General features: G+C 42.1%; 2 protein-coding genes across 3 annotated transcripts; one reads left to right on the top strand and one right to left on the bottom strand.

Moving 5' to 3' along the window:
* The first annotated feature begins 32 nt into the window (after nt 1-32).
* Nucleotides 33-11,545, top strand: LOC132264622 (PH and SEC7 domain-containing protein). 2 transcript variants are annotated; one of them, XM_059764882.1, is made up of 13 exons: nt 33-184; nt 2,023-2,089; nt 2,181-2,234; nt 2,341-4,191; nt 4,257-4,449; nt 4,529-4,722; nt 4,795-4,987; nt 5,600-5,766; nt 6,010-6,128; nt 6,193-6,468; nt 6,530-6,667; nt 6,736-7,007; nt 10,097-11,545. In XM_059764882.1, exons 1-13 carry the CDS (start codon nt 53-55, stop codon nt 10,119-10,121), a joined length of 3,681 nt encoding a protein of 1,226 aa, XP_059620865.1. In that variant the 5' UTR covers nt 33-52; the 3' UTR covers nt 10,122-11,545. The 2 variants fall into 2 exon arrangements, with proteins under 2 accessions (XP_059620865.1, XP_059620866.1); XM_059764883.1 differs by having other exon boundaries at nt 6,031-6,128.
* Nucleotides 11,546-17,030: 5,485 nt separating this feature from the next.
* On the bottom strand, nt 17,031-19,759 carry LOC132265200 (S1 RNA-binding domain-containing protein 1). The gene is made up of 3 exons (XM_059765777.1): nt 19,426-19,759; nt 18,441-19,363; nt 17,031-18,380 (listed from the first exon to the last, which is right to left on the bottom strand). Exons 1-3 carry the CDS (start codon nt 19,587-19,589, stop codon nt 17,041-17,043), a joined length of 2,427 nt encoding a protein of 808 aa, XP_059621760.1. The 5' UTR covers nt 19,590-19,759; the 3' UTR covers nt 17,031-17,040.
* Nucleotides 19,760-20,235: the final 476 nt, after the last annotated feature.

A 20,235-nucleotide genomic window follows, 5' to 3' on the forward strand; every position in this document is an offset into this window, starting at 1 on the left:
TCCAGCCACCAGTGGCAGCAGCGCCAAATGACAGTCGGTTTAAGGCAGAGAAATGGAGAATTTTGAAATAATTCTAAAGAAAAGTGATAATAGCCTCGGTTTCTCGCTCCTCGGAAGTGCCGCCGGTCTGCCACACGTTATCTATGATATTGTGGAAAATTCTCCTGCCGCGGAAAGCGGTGAGGTAAGTGTGGGTGAGGTGTGAGAAAAGTGGCCCCAAAAGACTTGTTTTTTTCCTCTTCACCTCTGTTTTGTATACATGTCGCGCCCGCAAATGGGATTAGAGAGCCCTTCTGGCCGCCCGCCGTGGCGACACCAGTGACCCGGAATACATTAGCGCGGCGGCGAATGGGGGTGGAGGCGGTGTTGCAGGAAGGAAGTCACTAAAAATAAGATGTAGCGTGATTTATGCTGCGCACTGCCTTCACGGCGGAGTTCAGAAATCACACGAGCGGAGCCCTTGCATGCCGCCTCGCAGTCACCTTCGCGGGTCCGGGAGTCCCTGGGGCTGCTGTGGTGTTTGCGTGTGGCCAAGAGAGCGCTGTGAGGGCTGGAGAAACGTCGGAATGACTGGGAGGCTACGCCCTCTTCGAGTGTCGCGCTTCACTTTCTACCCAGGGCGAGACGGTCGCGCGTTTTGGTCGCGAGACTCAAGAGAAGGCGGAAGAGGAATCGCGAGGGCTCATTTTGACCATCGCAGTCTCACTTTCGCGGTGTCGCGAGAAAGAGAAAACTCCACAATGGCCCCGATGGTCGGATATTTTCTCTATTTTCCACCCAAGAAGAACAAGTTTTAACGAGGAGAGCGCAATTATAGCTTCCAGACGTGACAAATTTCTATTCCCACGCTCTGGCGAGAGGACTTTCCGCGTTGCGGTGCTCAGGAGAGATGAGAAAGTGGCCAAACATTGGCGGGATTGCATAGAACACACATAGTCCAATAAGAAAGATATTGGATTTATTGAAGGGATTTAGGTCAATTGAAGAGGAAACCAACAAGATGTTTCGGCATTTTCACCCAGATTTGCTTGGACAGAAAGAATCTTAAATCTTCGTTTCCTGCTTGGAGGAATTATTATAATTCTCGCTGAGAGATAAATTGGCTTACTTTTAAACACAATTTCTCAGCAAATGGGTCACCGATGACCCATAACGATCTTTCACCATTTCTCTGCCTATTAGAAAAATCGTCAAACACCCTTTCTCAAGTCATTTGTATTCATTCTTGGGCGGTTCTTTGGCTTTTCTCAACGGTGGAATGTCGTAATATTTGCAGAATCACTCAAAAAATCTCTCTGTATTGCCAAAAAATATGTTGGAAGAATCAAGGTTGTATCATAATTGATTAGGATAAAAAATTATTCAACGTTTTCCACACTTAACTTCTCCTCCAGAAGATTAGCTATGAGTATAATTTGGCAATCGAAAATATTTTTAACTCATAAAGGGAAATAGATGAGTTAAATATCCGGTATCGATTTTGGCCACAATTTCGGAATTCTCTCTCTCACTCTTCAAGTCAGCATGCTTTTGAAGTCCTTTCGCATCACACATGGTATCTTTTGTGGAGGTTTTCTTCCGAAAATCCGCTCCATCGAATATTTGGTGGGCAAATTAATGGGCAGTTTTTGGGTGAACATAAACAGAAGAAATGGCAGAAAGAGTTCACATTTCTCTGCTCCAATACATGAACTAGATGTTAATCTAACGTTGGAATAGTGTTTTTGTCACTCGATGGTCGACTTTTGCTGGATGGCTGAAGCAAGTTCTGTGCGTTTTTTTTTCGCACAATGATTTATTGAAATTGTAGAGGCGTGACGCATAGAGAGTTTTATGGTTGGGTGTCTGAAAATGCAGAATCTTCACCCAATCCAATTAGCCAGTGTTTATGGTATCAATTCACAAAATCAATTTAGATAAACTCGCTCAGGCTGTTGTATATCGATGGACTGTTGGGTGATTTATTTATTTGTGTGGCTCGTAGGAGAAATTGAGAGCTCTTTTTCTTTGCACTCTTTGCAGGTGGAAGCTGGCGATGTAATTGTTAAAGTGAATGGCACCGATGTACATCGATTCACAACTAAGGAAGGTATGAATATAATGTGTGGAATGCACATATAAGTGCACATTTCTTTTGCAAGGTGGGAAGATCTAATGGATTTTATCTATATGCCTTTTAGTACTGAAATGCTTGAGATTGTCCCAAGATCCAGTGACACTGGAGCTCAGGAGAGGTGAGTGTTGTGTGTTTGTGTGTTTGTGTGTGTGTGCGTGTTTGTGCGAATGAGTTTATCTCGCTGTTTGCTGTTGATGTTGATATCTTTGCGTCTCCACCGACAGATCCCAACGTGAAAGCCCACGTGCGGAAATATCTGGAGCAAACTAGCAATTTGCACTCAGATGCTGATATTCGGCCATTCAGTCTCAATGACAGTGCTGTGTCACCCAAGGCATCGGCAGCCAGCAGCAGAGTGCTCCACAGTCCGGCCTATCGGGGACCGCCATCGGAGGCGATGGTCAGTCGTCCATCGAGGATACCGCAGATTGTCCGCGGCCAGACGGTGCCTCCTGTCACCACGTCTCACGCGCAGCCGACGAAGAGTGCGCCGCAGTCGCCGCACGGGGTGAAGGGCAGGAATGCCGGTCACATGCCCGCGTCGAATGGCACGAACAACAACAACAACAGCCAGGTGCAGCCCAACAAGGCGAGATTTGAGGCGTACATGATGACTGGTGACTTGATTCTGAATCTATCGCGGACGCCACAGAGTTCTGGACTGATCACATCACATGCCAAGAAGGTGGACAGTCTGCGGGATTCACCGTCACGGATAAGTCGTCGGAATGGTGGAATGGCGCCACAGGCCAAGTACGATTCCTCCCCGTCTTCGCCGACCTACTCAACGGATGACTTCAGTGGTGATTCAAACAATTCCAATAAGGTTCTCATTGAGAAGGACAACAATTCCATAATAGATAGCATTGAGACGAAGGCATCTCAGCACAGTGGGGCTATAAATAGTGTGCAGCAGAAGAGTAAAAGTGCGAGAGGAAGTGGTGTGGTGATGTGCAACAGTACGGCTAATGACAGTGTTCACAGTCAAGACAATGTGGCGAAGAGTTCTGCGATTGACGGTGCGACGGACAATAGGCAGTGGATGCAGGATGCCACACAGGCTGGTGATAGTGTGGATTGTGCCAGTCAGCGGGCCTGTGGCTCGGGTCAAATGCGAAAGCAGCCAAAAGAATCCCATCTTCCAGTCTCCTCCAAATCTTCCTCCTCCTCCACGGTGAAGAGTGATGCCGTGAGTTCTCCCGATGTGTGTTTCTCAGTGCCTACATCACCGATATCAATGTCTACGCCTGTGCTGGAGGATCTGCCGGCGCTGAAGAAGCGCGACTCCGCCAATTCCGTGCCCACGAGCCCAGAGTCCGCTGGTCAGCCGGAAACGAAGCTGCGACGTACGAATAATACCCACAACGGTGTTGTGCGGAAGTGCGATGCGGCTGGATTCAGGACGAGTCGCTCAGAAGATCACCTGCAACAGAGTCAGCGTGATGGATTGAGTGCAGTGATCCCAATTGACATCGATGAGGATGTCAACAGTTCGCTCAATACACTCCTGGACACGCGGCATGACTCTGAGGATAGTCAGAGTTCGGATCGCGACAGGATTGTGTGGACGTACAATGCGCCAATTGTTCAGCAGATCTCTACCCACTCATCAACATCACACTCCAGCTCCATCAGTTCATCGCCACAGCACAGCAACAGTCCCGCTTCGCCCACGTCCGTTTCCAGCTCTGTTATGTCGTCGAATTCCAGCTCCAAGGGTGAGAAGAATCCACTGAGCGGCCGAGTGGATCAGCATCAGAACCTGATGGGACCGCCAAATGGTGATCACAGTGTGTCTGAGGCGGTGTCGAACATCTCGAGCCCTGATTATCAGGATGAGGATAATCTACTGAGCTCGAAGGACATGGCAGCGATGGCGATCAGTGATCCAAGTGACTCTGACTCCACAATTCTCGTCTCGGATACAGTGCACAGGATACAGGACAAGGATAACAAGATCACTATTCATCTGAGGCAGCAAAACAGTCAATTCGTTCAGCATGGGTATTCGGAGTTGAAGAACTCAGAAGATGAACTTGCCACGCTCATGGAGGATCCGCCAACTCTGATGATCGGTGAGTTTTCTTTTTCTCATGCGTCTAAATTGATTAATGTTTGAACGTCTTGCCTTTCCCTGCAGATTCTTCCGGACAGCAGGATGGAAAGGAATCCTCACCACCTGTTTCTGACGATGGCAGTGATGTGGATTCCCTGCACTCTTATCACTATTCACCGAAGGCTGTTGACATGCCATCTGCGGTTCGACTGGCTAAGCGTCTCTATGGTCTGGATGGCTTCAAAAAGAGTGATGTTTCTAGACATTTAAGCAAAAAGTATGGTGTTCCTTTTGTTGGAAATATGTCCTTCCGCTTTGGGACAATATTTATTGACTTGTTGAATATTCACTTTCAGCAATGACTTCACGCGAGCTGTTGCTGATGAATACTTGAAGTACTTCAACTTTGAGCGATTGAGTCTGGACGAGGCTCTGCGGCAATTTCTTCAGCAATTCTCGCTGTCGGGTGAAACGCAAGAGAGGGAGCGAGTATTAGTGCATTTCTCCAAAAGATATCTAGACTGCAATCCAGGAACTTTTAATTCTCAAGGTAACACTCACTGTGATGACCTCTTTACAATGTGCATTGTGTGAGATTTATCGATGGCCATTTCCTTTGCAGACGCCGTTCATACGCTTACATGTGCTATAATGTTACTTAATACCGACTTACACGGTCAGAATATTGGGCGGAAGATGACTTGTTCGGAGTTTATCGATAATCTGTCTGAGTTGAATGATGGAGAGAACTTCCCGAAGGATATTTTAAAATATCTCTATCAGGCTATCAAAAGTCATCCACTGGAGTGGGCTCTGTAAGTATATCTGTAGATACAAATACAATGCATAATAATATTATATATTCTCTGCACAAGCAATTGCTACACATGTAGTATTGGCGTTGTTGGTAATTTACAAAAAATTCTCATCATAACTCACAACAATGTGTAGCAATTTTCATTTGAAAATCAATAATAATTGGATGTATTTCTTGTTGAGAGTTTAACAAAAACAGCATCCATAAATAAATTGAGTGCGGTTGCATTTGCTGAGGCTCCGGGCAAAGAAAGTCTCATGGTATTTCAAGACGCCAAGTCATTGGCCGTGAAATATAGCAAATCCAATTTATGCCTTTTATTCTTTCAACGCTCTTTAACTTGAGAGGAAATTACAACTATTCTCTCGATTGTTTGGCCTCAATGAATGTTGTAATAATGGTTGGGAGAGAGAATGGGCGGAAAATAATGTCGATTTGTTTTTCTCCCATTAAATTTCTTTAATATGGTTTTCTGTTAATTGCTTTGATATGGGGGTGTGAATGCGTGCGTGCGTGTGTGGACATTTTCACGATTTATTTATGGTCAGACGTGTTTCTAATACTGTGTCAATAATACAGCACTAATTTGCAATAACTCTTCATGTCTCAGGGACGAGGAGTCTCCGGATCAGCAGAAATCACGTGCCGATAACAGTATTCAGGGCACTCAACTTGGATCAAACTCTCTGTTGGATACCATGAACAGTGTCGCTGCCATTGAGTATAAGAAGGGATATGTGATGCGAAAGTGCTGCTATGATTCTAACTATAAGAAAAGTAAGTGGTCCCTTGTCGGAGGACGCATTGGTGATTGGTGGTATCATGCGAGTGGCTCACTAAATCACCCTCAATGTGCCTTTGGAAGGTGGCTTTAAGTGTTTCTATCTGTTTTCTTGTCTTTAGCACTTGGATGGGAAGGCAATTGTGTATAGTTGTGAGATGTGTTGCAAAGTGTTGTGCTAATAATCATTTCATTTGAACAACACACAGTGATTTTGTACGGGTTAACTTATGACGTAGGCTTTTGTGGTCTGTTTTCAGCACCATTTGGCAAACGTTCCTGGAAGATGTTCTACTGTACCTTAAGAGACTTGGTGTTGTACTTGCACAAGGATGAGCATGGCTTCAGAAAAAATCAGGTATGCTCATTGAGTCTTCATTGTGGCAAATTGGTATTTACTGAACAATTTTGATGTTTTTCAGATGTCTGACAATGTTCACAATGCAATCAGAATTCACCATGCTCTTGCCACTAAAGCGAATGACTATACGAAGAAGCAGCACGTGTTTCGACTGCAGACAGCTGATCAGTCTGAGTATCTGTTTCAGACCAGCGATTCCAAGGAGCTGCAATCCTGGATTGACACAATCAATTGTGTGTGTGCCTCATTCTCAGCACCACCACTCGAGGGTGGTGTTGGTAGCCAAAAACGCTTTCAACGGCCATTGTTACCAAGTAACCATACGAAATTACTCTTGGTAAGTGTTTGCAGGAAATCATGGAAAAGTATATGTCTTCTCTGACTATTGTTTCTTTCAGCGAGAGCAATTGATGTCACATGATAACAAGATTATTCAGTTGGAGAATGAAATAGAGGAGCATCGACGTGGTCCTGTGCCAACAAAGGGTCTCCCACTGCAAAACTACAAGGAGAAAGAGTGCTTCCTGCAATATGAGGTGGAGTACAGAGTGCATTTCTCTAATACTAATTGCGCTTTCACGTTGATTGCTTTTGTATCTTTTAGCTGAAGAGATACAAGACCTATTCGGAGATACTGAGCACGAGAATGTTGTCGGGTGAGCATGAGATGCAGAACAGTCTGTCACAGCAGCAACAGCCGGCAAACCTGATGCAGGACGAGAGCATTTCCAATTCCTACCATCACTCCATACTGCCCAATGCCAGCTTCCAGGCCAATGCGGCCGCTGGGGCGAACTTGGCCAATGCCGCTGGGAACATCCCGCAGCAGCAGCAACAGCAGCCAAATCCCATGCAGCCACAACCGGCGACTAACAGGTACAGTTACAGAGCGGCTATCTATCGTTCAGAAGCTCAGCAAGATCTCGGCTGACGAGTTATGGGGGTTTTCTCGGCTTGTGTGGTGTAGGCCTTGTTATTTTTCATTTCCTCATGACTTTACCTTTTTCCCCTCTTTTTTTCATTTTTGTGGCTTCTTCAGTGGTGTTTGGAGAGAGAGAGAGAGAAAGAAAGGTGTAAAGGATATTTTTGTGTGAAATATGTCTATTTTACATGGTGATGGGTTTATCCGCTTATATTTACATAAGTTTCAATATGTCTCTATATTGTTATTCACTGAATGATGCAGGAGATTGAGCTGTAGAGATATTGTATATGGGAAATGTTTGGTGGAAAAATCAATTTCCTACGACTTCCCATCATGATTCTGTACATTATTCATCATTTATACATAATATGCAATGGGAATTTTTGGCCGAGTGGGTGAACAACACTCTTATTTTTTCTCATTCTCTCTCTTCTTTTCATGCGCAAAATTTGTTATTCACGCGCTCATATTCAATGTTACAATTTATATATCTATATATATTTGCAAAAGTGAAATGAACACACGGAAAAGTGTACATTTATAAATAATGGTGAATGTGAAAGGGAGGGAAAACTTTGTCAACATTTCAATCTTGTTTGATGTTTTCCTCCACTTCTATAAATACCACACATATTGAAGAGATTGACCTATTTTTGTCTGTAATTTCTCACTTATAATATGTTGGCGTTGCGAGTGTGACTCGGAATTTACTTTCATTGATCAATTTTTCATTCTTCGTTTTGACCCATATTTTGCCACACTCGTGTTTTACTTTTGTTGGTTTTTTTTTTATTTAATCTAGTCATAAAAAATTTACTGTGTAAAAAGTGTGAATTTATTTGCGGATTTTGTGTACATACATAAATATTTGATATTACTTTTTGAATGTTGAATATATCAATATGAATTTTTATTGTATAATGATTTATTCCACGGCAATTGAGCATTGAATTGTTTAGTGTGACACCACAATTCCAGCGGAAAAACTCCCAAGAAACGTAAAATATTTCGGTGGCAGGAAGAGAAAGAAGGAAGAAATGAAAAGAAAATCAATTCCAAAGTACATTTGTCTTATTTTCTGTAGTAACTAATGGAATAGAGTGTGAAGAAGAAAGGAATTCAAATGTTTCTTAGATATCATTATATAATCAGATATTATAAAAGATTATATGCGAATATAATATATCGTAATTACATGTTAAATTACAGTTTAATTACTCTCTCTCTTTGACAGTATATAAAAAAAAACAGGAAAAGGGAAGAAAGGAAACATGATAGATTGAATCAAATTTAATTCTAGAGTATAGGAATTATGTACTGAGAATATATACCTATTGAAACATATTTATAAAATAATAATATACAAGTCACAAGGATAAACACTCCCACTTTGCTTGCAACGGTAAAAGTTTGGGTCTTGAAATCGTAATAATAATAACAACAACCAAAAAAGAGAGAAGAAAAAAATCTCTAAATTGGACTCTTTTGTATTTCTTTTGACTTATCAATTGAGAGAATAAAGTTGCAAAATACTGGGTTTTCTCTGTATACCTTGCGTGGTGTTTATTGATAACGGCTGTGAAACTTAGAAGAATCACTCACAATATCGTATGAATCGGATTTTATCATTCGATCACCGAAAAAAATGCTCACTCATCAGTAATTCCAGAGAAAAAAAAATAGTGAATCAATCGGAAGTAGATAAATGCTAAATCCTATCGGGAAAAGGTGCATTTTTGTGAAAACTAATCTTCATTTAGCCCCATTGAGAGTGTCTCAATGGTGATAATAGAGCGATAGATAGCGTGTCTTTGCCATGAATCACGGAGGTGAATGATAACGTAGAGAGTCTTTTATCTAAGAATAATAATACTCATACACACAAAACACTTAACATCGACAATTTATAAGTTTTTTTTTCTACTGTTTTTCCTCACTGGAAACATTCATGACCCCTTTTTTCTCAAAGTAAAAACTTTATTTGCAGGACAACGAGTAAGTCTTAATGATGTTTATGAACTTTTGTACTCTGGCTATTTAATTAATTATTCTCTTTTCTAAGAATGAAAGCACGTTTTCCTTGAGGAAGTTTACAAGTGAAGACAAAAAGATGACCTCCGTGTTGAGGCAAGAAAGAAAAATTCTAACAGCTGATCGTATTTTAGTTTCGCGACGAAAGTAGAGACTTTTCATTGGAACAAATAAAGCGACTATAGCTGCATAATTGTTGAATTTAATATTATATACTCTAGATAGTTTATCTTCTTCTTATATAAATAATTGTTATTGCTAAATAAGAATTCAGTGAATTTAAGGCAAGAAAAACAGTATAATCTCGTATATTTGTGTAATTGAATGGCATGCATGAATAAGAATTGATTAATATTTCAATTTAGATTTGTGAGACTTTTTCTTTTCAACACAACTATTTTTGATAGTATGATAGATACAGGGAAATGCATTTTAATAATATTTAAATTATATTTATACGCGCTTTGTGTTCATTTCTGATATAAATTTGATTAATTAGCCACAATATATTCTTATTGGCACGTGGAAATAAAAGCAGTAAGAACCAGAATTTGTGTATAAATGTGTTAATAATTAACTGGATAATATGTGAGTCGACGTATAAATTGATTAAAATTACCCTCTAAACTCTGGTTAATTGCTTTGGTGAAATATTACACTGTGGAGCTCAATTAATGAATTTATAATTGAATGTGAATAATAATTATTTCTCTGTTTATTTCATGTTGAGATTGCTTGAGGTTTTACTTTCGGTGCTGGGTTAATTTGTGGCATTAGAAGCGTTCCATGGCGGCTTTGCCTGTAAATATTATCATGAGTTTGACTCTTAACATGAGAAACTCCCCTCGCTAATCAGCACATTTGATTTGGTGGTGTGATTTTTTTCTCCTAATTTGCACACACACGCTTTCGGTTTGTGTTTGGCTTCTGGTGAATTATTATCGTATGTGAGAGATTGCAATCTTTTAATTTTCCCTTTTAATTAGTGTTGTATTTTATACAATTACAGGAAGGAGAACAAATATAAAACTTAGAGAGAGACTTGTGTAAAGATAATACTATAACAATAGGATATAACGTGGATATTTCCTTGAACAAAAAAAAACTGATTGAAAGTGTATTTTATTATTTAAATAATATATAAATGTGAGATATATATAATAATATACTTTAAATGTATAAAATACTAATTTTTCTAACGAGAAACACTTGAGAGAGAAATTTTTTCTTCAGTTTGCGTCGCATTAACAGAAGAAAAAAAATGAAGAAAAGAAAACTGATTAATACTTCTTTATTATGGCTCTCATTTTCCTTGCCCACATTTACACACACACACACGCATAATTATTTTTATCAAAGTCTGTAATTTTAATCAGAACTTTTTACCGCCTTTTTTGTCATTATTTAAATTATTTTTCGCGTGGTAAAATTTTCCACAACGTCATCTTGAGAATAAGATCTTTTTCTTCTTTTCGAACAGATGAATGGCATTTATATTTTACTGTAGCATCACGACAAGAAAAAAACACGAGAATTGGAATTTATATTCTATATATTATTCAGTGATATTAGTTGATAAAAGTTTCGAACAATTTCTCATTGAAAAGTGTGTCAATTGGGAGGTTTAAAAAGAAAAAAATTGATGGAAACAATTCGCCAAAATTGAATTTTTTGCGTTGCAATTTTGCAAAGTTTATCGCGTAAGAAAAAAGAAAAACAAATTTTCCTATTGAAAGAGAAAAGAAAACAAGAAAAAATGTATGAGAAAAGAAATCCTGCGTATACAATGTAAGGAGAGTTTTTGCGGTTTTTTGTATAATCTTAAAATGAAGTGAAGAATTTGCGCTAAAATTAAGAGGTCCATTGAGTGGCCGATGGAAGCGTTTTAATACTGATATCGTATGATACTAGCTTTTATGAAATTCCTACTATATATGAATTTCTATTTAACAATAAGGATACAATTGTGAGATATTTCCCCCTTTCCTTCATGTTTCATTCACATGTTTTACAAAGTGCTTCTCCTCTTTTGGACCAGAGTTTATTAATAATTCTTTTTTTTGTCATTTGTATAGTGAATTTGAACAGTTGTAACAAGTTGTAAAAGAGTGATTTACGGACGTGGCGAAGAGTTATATAACATTTAATTGTATAATCTTTAATTTTTTACATGCTGCTAACGTGTCTAATTGATTTCTTGATTTTTTTGGAAAGTTACAATATTATTATATCAATTGCTATCAGTTCGTTTGATAACATAAACCATTCAATTCCATGCATTAGTAGATGGAGAGAAGAGGATATTGAGACATATTACACACAATGCAGCTCTAAATTGTTTTCCTGTAAAGATTTATTAGGGTGATATATAAAATGAAAGAAAAATTCCGAGAAAATATTTTATCAAAAATTATCATATGGAATTAATAAATGGAAAAGAATGAAAGTTTACACCAAATCTCTTTTATTGATCATATCGAGTGCACAATTTCTAGCATGAATGGATGTTGGGGAAGCGCTTGGCCATTGCGGCACTGATGCAGGTCGAGAGATCCTGCGGAAGATTGTCGCGGGCGCTGAGGAGGGCGTCGATGTGCTCACTGAGACGCGGCACGTGCACATCCTCCAGTTCATTGTAGTGATCCATGGCGAAGGACTGGCACTGCTGCTGGAAATTGGGATACTCCTGCACGATGTTGATGTCCTGCAGCTGCTTGATGGGCATCACGGAGAGCTCGTTGGACAGCCTGTGGATGTCCTCCAGCACCACGAAGATGTTGTCCTGCAAGTCCAGCACTTGATAGGCCTTTGTCTGCGCACAGGCGCGAACAGTTTCGCCGATGGCTTCGGTGTTGCGCTGCGACAGGATGCCACAGCGTCTGGACATCTGCTCCCAGCGCCGCAGTTCTTCCACCATCACGTCCACGAGGCCCTGCGACAGGTCCTTAGTGTACTCACTGATCCGCGTGCGCACGTTATCGGCGGTGCCCTCGAACATAAGATGGTACGATTGTACGAAGTACTGGCACTCAATCAGGGGATTGTCCTGGGCCAGGACGCCGCCCAGTGCGAGGAAGCACAGCAAGAGAGTCACCTTCAGCATTTTCCCGAGTGATGATCAACTGTTCACGTACAACTGAAGCCTCGTGAGACCTCGGCGACGAATATGTTCCTTTTATTTCTGATAATCTGGCAGAGATTGTCACCTGTGTTTCCTATTAATTGACACCGCACTTTATCAAGCACGTGTCCAGAGACTTCTCAATGAACGGAAATCCATTCAATTAGCAGTAATTGAGGGACATGGAACACCCTATTTTATTACAGAACTTCATTCATAGTGTGTTCAAATCACATGCAAGACTCCAAAATCTTACGGAAACTCCCGGCGATGCATTGCTGAGTGTTTTGCGGCAAAGCATCTCCCGTCACGATGAATTGATTGAGTTTCTGTCCCACGAGGTACACATAGTCATCCAGTGTCGTCTGGAAGCCAGCAATTATGGGTTCAAAGTGAGCCACAAAGGTGTCAGAGTTCAGGACAATGTTGAATCCCGCCAATTCTCTCATGATGCTCGTGGAGAGTTCAGTGGAAGCGTCACGCATGCTCTCCAGGACTTCAAAGACGTCCGATTGCAGTTGAAGCACTACAGTGCTGGCTTCCTCAGAGCAGGATCGCAGGATTTCACCGGCAGCTTCAGTGCTCATTGGCATTGAACAGTGGCGAAGAAGACGCGCTTGCCAGGAGTCGATCTCATTCACCAGGACTTCTATGACGCGAGTCGTGGGATCTCTGGCAATTACTCCCATCGTCAGTCGAGAAGTGTCCTGAAATCCTACAAAATATCTCAGAAGAGGTCATGAAATCAAATGATCCCCGACAAAATACCCTCAAATTGGTTGTACAGAGCGAAAACTCGATTGTAAATCTCCGTTAAAGGATCATTTTGGGCAGCTGCAGCTCCCACAAGGATGAGAAGTGATGCGAGGATCTTAAAATTCATTCCACGTGCTTCAAATATCACTGAAAATCACTGAATGAGGGAGAAATTCACAGTTGTCTCCGAGGAAACACTTTTTAATTACATTATTGCGAAGATATTGCAAAATGATAAGTGTGAAATTCGCAACACAGTACAAGAAAGTGATGCAATTTGCGATAAAGAAACACCTGCAGGATCTGTGGATGGCGATAAGATGTCGATCTCAGATAATTATCCTTTCTAACTTTCTATGAAAGCACATAATCGGATGCGTTGAGACAAAAGGATTTCCGGGATTTTCAATAAAACAGATAATTTCAATGTTTCCGAATTAATTCTTTATTGATCCGCATCAGCACAGGGCTTTGAATTGGCGACTGATCGCATTGACGCAGTTTTGAGTCTGCTGCGGAAGGGTGTTTTCGGCCTGCAGGAGAGGCTCCAGGGCATCTTCCAGGCGCGGCACGAAGTGATTCTCCAGGCGCTGATAAGCTTGGGACACGACCGTGTCCACAAAGTCGTCCACGAAGTCATTGTAATTGTCCAGAATGTTGAAACTGCCCAGTCTCCGGATGACTGTGAATTTCAGATCGACAGACTCCTCTTGCATGTCCTCCAGCTCCGCATACACATTGTTGTGGATGTCATAGACGACTTGAGCACTCGTCATGGCGCACTGCCTGAGCGCCTCGCCGATGGCTTCGGTGCTTCTGGGCGTCCAGTTGGCGCACGTGGCACTCCTGCTGTTCCAGCTCTCGATCTCCGCCGTGGTGATCTCCACGAGTTGATCGATGATCAACTTGGAAGAGTCCGCCATGTAGAAGCGCACGTTGTCCATGGTGCCCTCGTACATGCGATGGTAGGAGTGGATGACGTAGAAGGCATCCTGCAGAGGATTGTTGGTGGGATCCTGGCCGAAGGCCACATTCCCGAGAAGGACACTTCCCACAATAGCGAACAGCAGGAATTTCATTCTTGCGCCTTGTCCACAGATATTCAGACTGAAAATGCCAGAAAGTTGGCGAGTACTCACTTGCCTTTCCTTCATTTGCAGAAATTAATGAACTTTCCGCCAATCACTGATGATCGCGCAGAGATAAAAGTCAATGCGAACCCTTAACACATGATTGGCATGTGAGAATGATTTTATTCAGGACGAAACAGGTCTTTTCAACATCTCTTCTTGGCAGCATTTTTTTTGAAGATCATTAGTAGGGGAATTTAGAGAATAAGAATTAAATTTAATGTATTTTTTTGCAATATTCAAACTGGGCTTTCAATTCCGATCAGTGGCAATAAATAGACCCAGAGAAAAGAAAAGAGATTGAAGTGTCATGTTCACGGCCTATTAGGTAATTATCAAATTTTAATTGCTATCTACAATCAGAGTAACCCAAAGTGGCTGCTTTTGATTGGTCAATTATATTATCTTGTTCATGCTTTATTATTCTGCTATGATCGACCAATATCCTGCCGAAAGAATCGCAAACACTTAAATAATATTCAATATTTTATATTCGATATTTCTGTAACTGAACTCATTCACTAATGAATAAGGATATTTGTGCATTGCAACCAAAGGACAGATGCGCAGAATTTAATTACGACTTCCCCTGAAGATCATATCGGCTGGACAACAAGACAACCGCCAAATCTACTCCTCGCAACACCGGTTGGGAAATGAAACACCTGCACACAGAGTCTAATTTGATTGTGACGATACAATTCTCGCGTTTGATTTCTGCACGATAACAGAGGTGATTTCAATTAACAGACACGCTTAAAAGACTTCACGACGCGCTCCTCGCTGTCTTTCTTTCGCACGGTGGAAGTGATTGAGGAACTGTAGTCACCATGAAGGCTCTGATTGTGATTTCTCTGGCACTCATTGCCACCTTTGCCGGTGTGTCAGCGCAGGATAATCCCCTGCTGAGCATCCACGACAGAGTCATCGAAGTCTACGATGAATATGAGGGTAAGATTGTAAGGAAATCACCGAAGAATCTCGTCTAATTTGCCGCCTTTCAGAATTCAAGCACGCCTCACGCTTGGCAATGGGAGATCACATCAGGCACCTCTCGCAGATCACCCTCAATGAGATCATCGCTGTGATCGCCCAGTGGAATCGCCGCCTGGAGACCACGTGTCCGACTCTCTTCAACACCGAAGCACAGGGAGAAATCGTGCGAGGATGCGCCGAGACGGCATTCTTTGAAATCGGCAACTTCCAGGACGCCATCTTCGACATTCTCGAGGAAATGAACGACGCCTCGAACGAAGTCTCGATCAGCGTCGTGTCGGAGCTGAGAGAGTTCAATGTGGCCATCAACTATGAGCAGCTGGACAGCCACTTCGATCCCATCCTCGCCGCCTACCGCACCAGGCTCAACGCCTACGTCTCGCAGGTCAGCGAGCAAATGACGGGTTTGGCCGGCATCACTCCAACTCTGCCCGATAACACCCGCAACTGCGTCAACGCAGCCTTCCAGAAGCTGCTCAAGTCATGCTAATCCCCCTTGTGATCATTATGCTTATGTTTCAATAAATCTAATTGTAATCCATTAATTACAAAGTCTTTTCTGTCCGAAAATCAACTCGATAGTGCCGTGATAAAGGCAAAAAACATACATTTTCTTTAGTTTTTTTGCTCCTCGTCTCTGAAAGAGGCAATGTTTGTCCTGTTTAATGGACTTATGGAACTTTTTGATTACCAACATTAACACCACAAAAATGTGTTTCAAAACATTTACAATACAATTTATTCATTCAATTCTTCTTTCTCTCTAAACTTTTTTTCGCATAACAAAGAGTAATTCAAAAAATCTTATCTTTATCTATCATAAACCATCAGGAATTACCCATTAAGCATATCTTTATTATCCAAAAATAGAATTTCGAGTAGATATGAATCACTTAAGTGCAAAGAGTAATTCGGAAAGAAATTAATAAAGTTAAACTGTCCACAAACCCAAATATATAAACATCTCAGTTCAATTTTGAATACAAGGAAAATACTTCAATTACTGCAAGTACTACAAGTCATATCATATATAATAATTGTTTAACAGAATATTTAATTCGTCAACGCAATTCAGCCCTGCTCAGTCTCAAAAAAAATTAGCATTTACGCAAGAGAGTGTAATTAGAGAAATCAAAAAAGCAAAAATTGGTGTCTCCGTATCGGTCATTTTCCATTTTTGACAGTGATCTTTGATTAGATATTTATATTTTTGGCACAACTGGAAATGCTTAAAAAGTCCTGAGAATTGCAAAAATCACCATTGCAAGTTTTGTCTCGCGAAAAAGATGTTCACAATCGCATTTTTCGTTCTCACTCTACTGTTTGTGGGCAATTTTGTGGTCCCAAGTGATGCCCAAGTGCCGCCAAATCCGTTGTTTCACAGTCAAGACGCCATCAACAGCTACCATAATTACTACGAGGACATGAAGACGGAAGTGCGCGGTCACATGTCGCGCTACATGACGGACATCAGTGGTGAAATCCTAGGAATATTCACTGGAGTGATGGATACTTGGCGGCGACAGAACGGAGGCGCCTCGGCGGCACTCAGGATGCTGGTGCAGCCCAAGAGTACGCCAGAAATCGGAGAGACAATCAGATCGTGCACAGAAGATATTGCCACTCGCCTTCTGCACCTGCAGAACGATGTGTTCGAGGGACTGGAGGACTGGCACGATTACATCACCAACTTGCAGACGAGTGTTGTGCGAAAGCTTGTTGACTTCGACATTGTGCGGCGCTATGATTACTTCATCGATGAATTCAATCCTGTAATTACCGAGGCACACAATCGCTTCCAATTTGAGTTTGTGCCCAGCCTCGAGACAAGACTGAGGAATCTTTGCGACGCTCAGCCGGTTCTCTCGCAGGACTTCTCTCAGTGCATCTCCACCATTCTCAAGAAGCACTGAATCCGCACTCGTGATTGACTAATAAAGCAATGTGAGATTAGAGAATCTTCTCCAGTCGAAGTTGAATCCTTCCCTGCGTCTCGTCCACAGACACAATTGTCACTTCCACGCTATCTCCGATTCCTGGCTTCAATCCTCGGAGGTTTTTCGTGTGAATCAGTCCATTCTTCTCCACACCCAAATCCACGAAGCAGCCAAAATGCGTGACATTCGTGATACTTCCCGTGGCAATGGTTTCAGGCTTGAGATCACTGATCTTCGTCAGTCCTTTCTTGAAGTGAGGCCTCTTGTTGAGATCATCCCGGTAATCCTGCGATGGCATCCGTTGCAGTGCTTCACACACAGTCATTATGCACTCAACGGAGCTCGACATGCCTTCGGCCAGGCGCCGAATCGTCTCTGTGTCCTCGGAGAACACCTTCACTTTCTGGATGAAGTGAAACCTCCCAATGTCCTTCGTCTCCAGCGACACAATCTTGATAATGGCTCGAGCAATGTGGTAGCTTTCCGGATGCACCCAAGTTCCGTCCAGCGGATCAACAACCTTTCCCGCCGTCTTCGTCTCCACCCTCACGAATCCGGCGCACTGCGTGAAGGTCTTCTCCCCGATCAGCTTCACCTTCTTCAGCTCCTCTCTGGAGCCAAAAGAGCCATTCTTCTGGCGATACTCAATGATGTTTTTTGCCCGCGCTGGCGTCAATCCCGCCACCGATTGCAGAAGCAATTCACTGGCCGTGTTGATGTCCACGCCCACAAAACTCACGCACTCCATCATGATCTCCTGCAGAGACTCCGCCAGGAGCTTCTCATTCACATCGTGCTGATACATGCCAACGCCCAAGTGCTTGGGCTCCACCTTGACAAACTCCGCCAAGGGATTGTTCAGTCGGCGCGCAATTGACACGGCACTGATGAGATTCACATCGAGATCCGGAAACTCCTTCTTCGCAATCTCACTGCAAGAGTACACAGAAGCACCCTGTTCACTCGTGATGCAGTACGTGAGATCCAGCCGTGTGCGCATCTTCACATCCATCAGCAGTGATTCTGTCTCCCGACAAGCCGTTCCATTGCCCAGAGCGACGATACGACACTTGTGTCTGGTCAACATTTGATGGAGAATACTGACAGCATCCGTGCTGACATCCTTCTTGGTGTGCGGATAGATTACAGCGGTTTCCAAGACAGTGCCTTGCTCAGAAATCATGGCAAGTTTGCAGCCGTGAGAAAAACCCGGATCAATTCCCAAAATTCTCTCACCCTTCACGGGACACATGAGCAGAAGCTGTCGAAGATTGTTGGCGAACACCTCAATTGATGCCTTCTCAGCCATGTCATTCAACTCCTGGCGAACTTCCTTAGTGACCAGAGGAACAACTGAAGAGAAGAGATATAAATGAACTTCTGCGACTGAGAAATTATACAAAAATTACTTACTCTTCTTCGTGTACATATCATTGATGATTTTCTGTAGATATTCAGTCCTCTCTCTGTACTCCAGCTGTCCACGATACAGTCCAAAGATGAATCTGACAAGACTAATCTGCATCTCACTCGGAATGTTGATCTTCACACTCAAGATCTTGTTCTTCTCGCCACGATTAATGGCCAGAACTTGATGTGGACGAATGTGAGACACAAGCGTTTTAAAGTTGAAGTACAGCTCGTATTTTGTGGGATCTGCTGAGTTTTGACCATCAGAAGCTTTCGCTTTGGCTTGACTTGATTGCAATTCAATCTTCGAAGTCTTTCTCTTCTCCCGAATGAAGTCCAGCAATTTGGCATTCTTCATGATTATGCTCGAGATGAGAATCGCCACGCCAGCCTTAACTTCAGCCACTGAACTCAGAGCGCTCTCGGAAGGGTCGACATAATTGGCGAAATTGACCAACGTATCTCCGGACAGAAGCATATTTGCCACCGGCAAAAGCCCCAAATTCGTCGCCTTCTCCACCAGAGACTTCTTCCTGGCGGGCTTGTAGTACTCATAGATGTGGTTCAGCTCCTCCATGGTCTTCACCTTGCTAATTGTCTCCCGCAAATCACTGGTCAGCAATTTCTCCTTCTCCAGCGTTTTCCCCATCAAAGTCACTCTGGTCCTCAGCTGATTGATCTTATAAATGGACGACTTGATCTCACGCAACTTGTCAGGCTCCAGATTATCCACCAAATGTCTCCGGTAGCGACAGATGAAGGGAATCGTGTTGTCCTGCTCGAAAAGCTGAACAATGTTCTCAGCAACGGTCGGTGAGATGTTCTCGAATTCAGCCAGAAGCTCCGGAATCGTCCAGACCGCTTGAAGTTCTGCATTGTCAGCAGCAGCAGGGCGACGCACAGTGGCAAATGGGTTTCGAACCAGCCTGAAAGAGCAAAATAAGAAGCTTGAGAAAGCGTAATTCGAAACTTGAAATGATTTATTTACTTCTTCTTTGCGGCAGAACGTATGGCTTCCTTTGGCGCTTCCTCAGTGGTTTCTTTCTTCGTTTTCACACGTTTCCTTGAGGTTTCTGCAATTTCCTCCACCGGCTTTCTCTTCTTTGGTACATAATTGAACTCAAACGACATGATTTCATGCGTATTTTGCATCGATTGTGAGTGATAATTAAAGATAATCCACGTGAGAAACTCACCAAATCACAACAATCACATAACCTCACTTTCTCAATCACATGAAGTTTGCCGCACACGCGAGTTCAAAATAACGAACACTTCGACCGAAATCTACAGTGAGACACAAATATATGCGCTCAAACAGGTGTTAAGGATGATTTCCAAGATAAAGACGATTGTTTTCATTTGAATAAAAGTCACTTTATTTTTACAAGGTGAATTACACATCAAAATCTTTCATTTGAGGCTTCATTTTACGTTCTCTCTTTCAGTTTGCTCTCAAAATATATGTTATTTTTTACTCACAGAAACGCAAACAAAAATTTGCAATGAATAGAAAAGTCACAATATGAGAGTCTCTCATATTATCAATGCTTATTGTTTTGTCTTGCATTAAAATTATATAATTATTCTTGTGTGAAATTAAGTGCTGACGGTTTCATTGTGTAAAAACACTTTTCTCTCACTTTTTCTTTAAGGATGTCCTGCTCTCCTAAACCGATGGGCAATTTTTGTAACAATTATTCTTTTACCTTTTATTAGTTAATAATATTTTTTCATTATTTACAGAACCGTTTCAGTCTTAAACGTAACATGTTGTCGATCTATTTTCGTGTTTTCT

This window comes from Phlebotomus argentipes, unplaced genomic scaffold (assembly GCF_947086385.1).
Source record: "Phlebotomus argentipes unplaced genomic scaffold, Phlebotomus argentipes genome assembly contig_2, whole genome shotgun sequence".
NCBI lineage: Eukaryota > Metazoa > Arthropoda > Insecta > Diptera > Psychodidae > Phlebotomus > Phlebotomus argentipes.

Excerpts from the sequence above, each read along its gene's own strand:
- LOC132265200 (XM_059765777.1), bottom strand. The coding sequence starts at position 19,589 with ATGCAAAATACGCATGAAATCATGTCGTTTGAGTTCAATTATGTACCA. Across the intron at positions 19,364-19,425 it reads CGTTCTGCCGCAAAGAAGAA|GCTGGTTCGAAACCCATTTG; the intron begins GTAAATAAATCA and ends TTGCTCTTTCAG. Across the intron at positions 18,381-18,440 it reads TGATATGTACACGAAGAAGA|TTGTTCCTCTGGTCACTAAG; the intron begins GTAAGTAATTTT and ends TCTTCTCTTCAG.
- LOC132264622 (XM_059764882.1), top strand. The coding sequence starts at position 53 with ATGGAGAATTTTGAAATAATTCTAAAGAAAAGTGATAATAGCCTCGGT. Across the intron at positions 5,767-6,009 it reads TGATTCTAACTATAAGAAAA|GCTTTTGTGGTCTGTTTTCA; the intron begins GTAAGTGGTCCC and ends CTTATGACGTAG. Across the intron at positions 6,469-6,529 it reads ACCATACGAAATTACTCTTG|CGAGAGCAATTGATGTCACA; the intron begins GTAAGTGTTTGC and ends TGTTTCTTTCAG.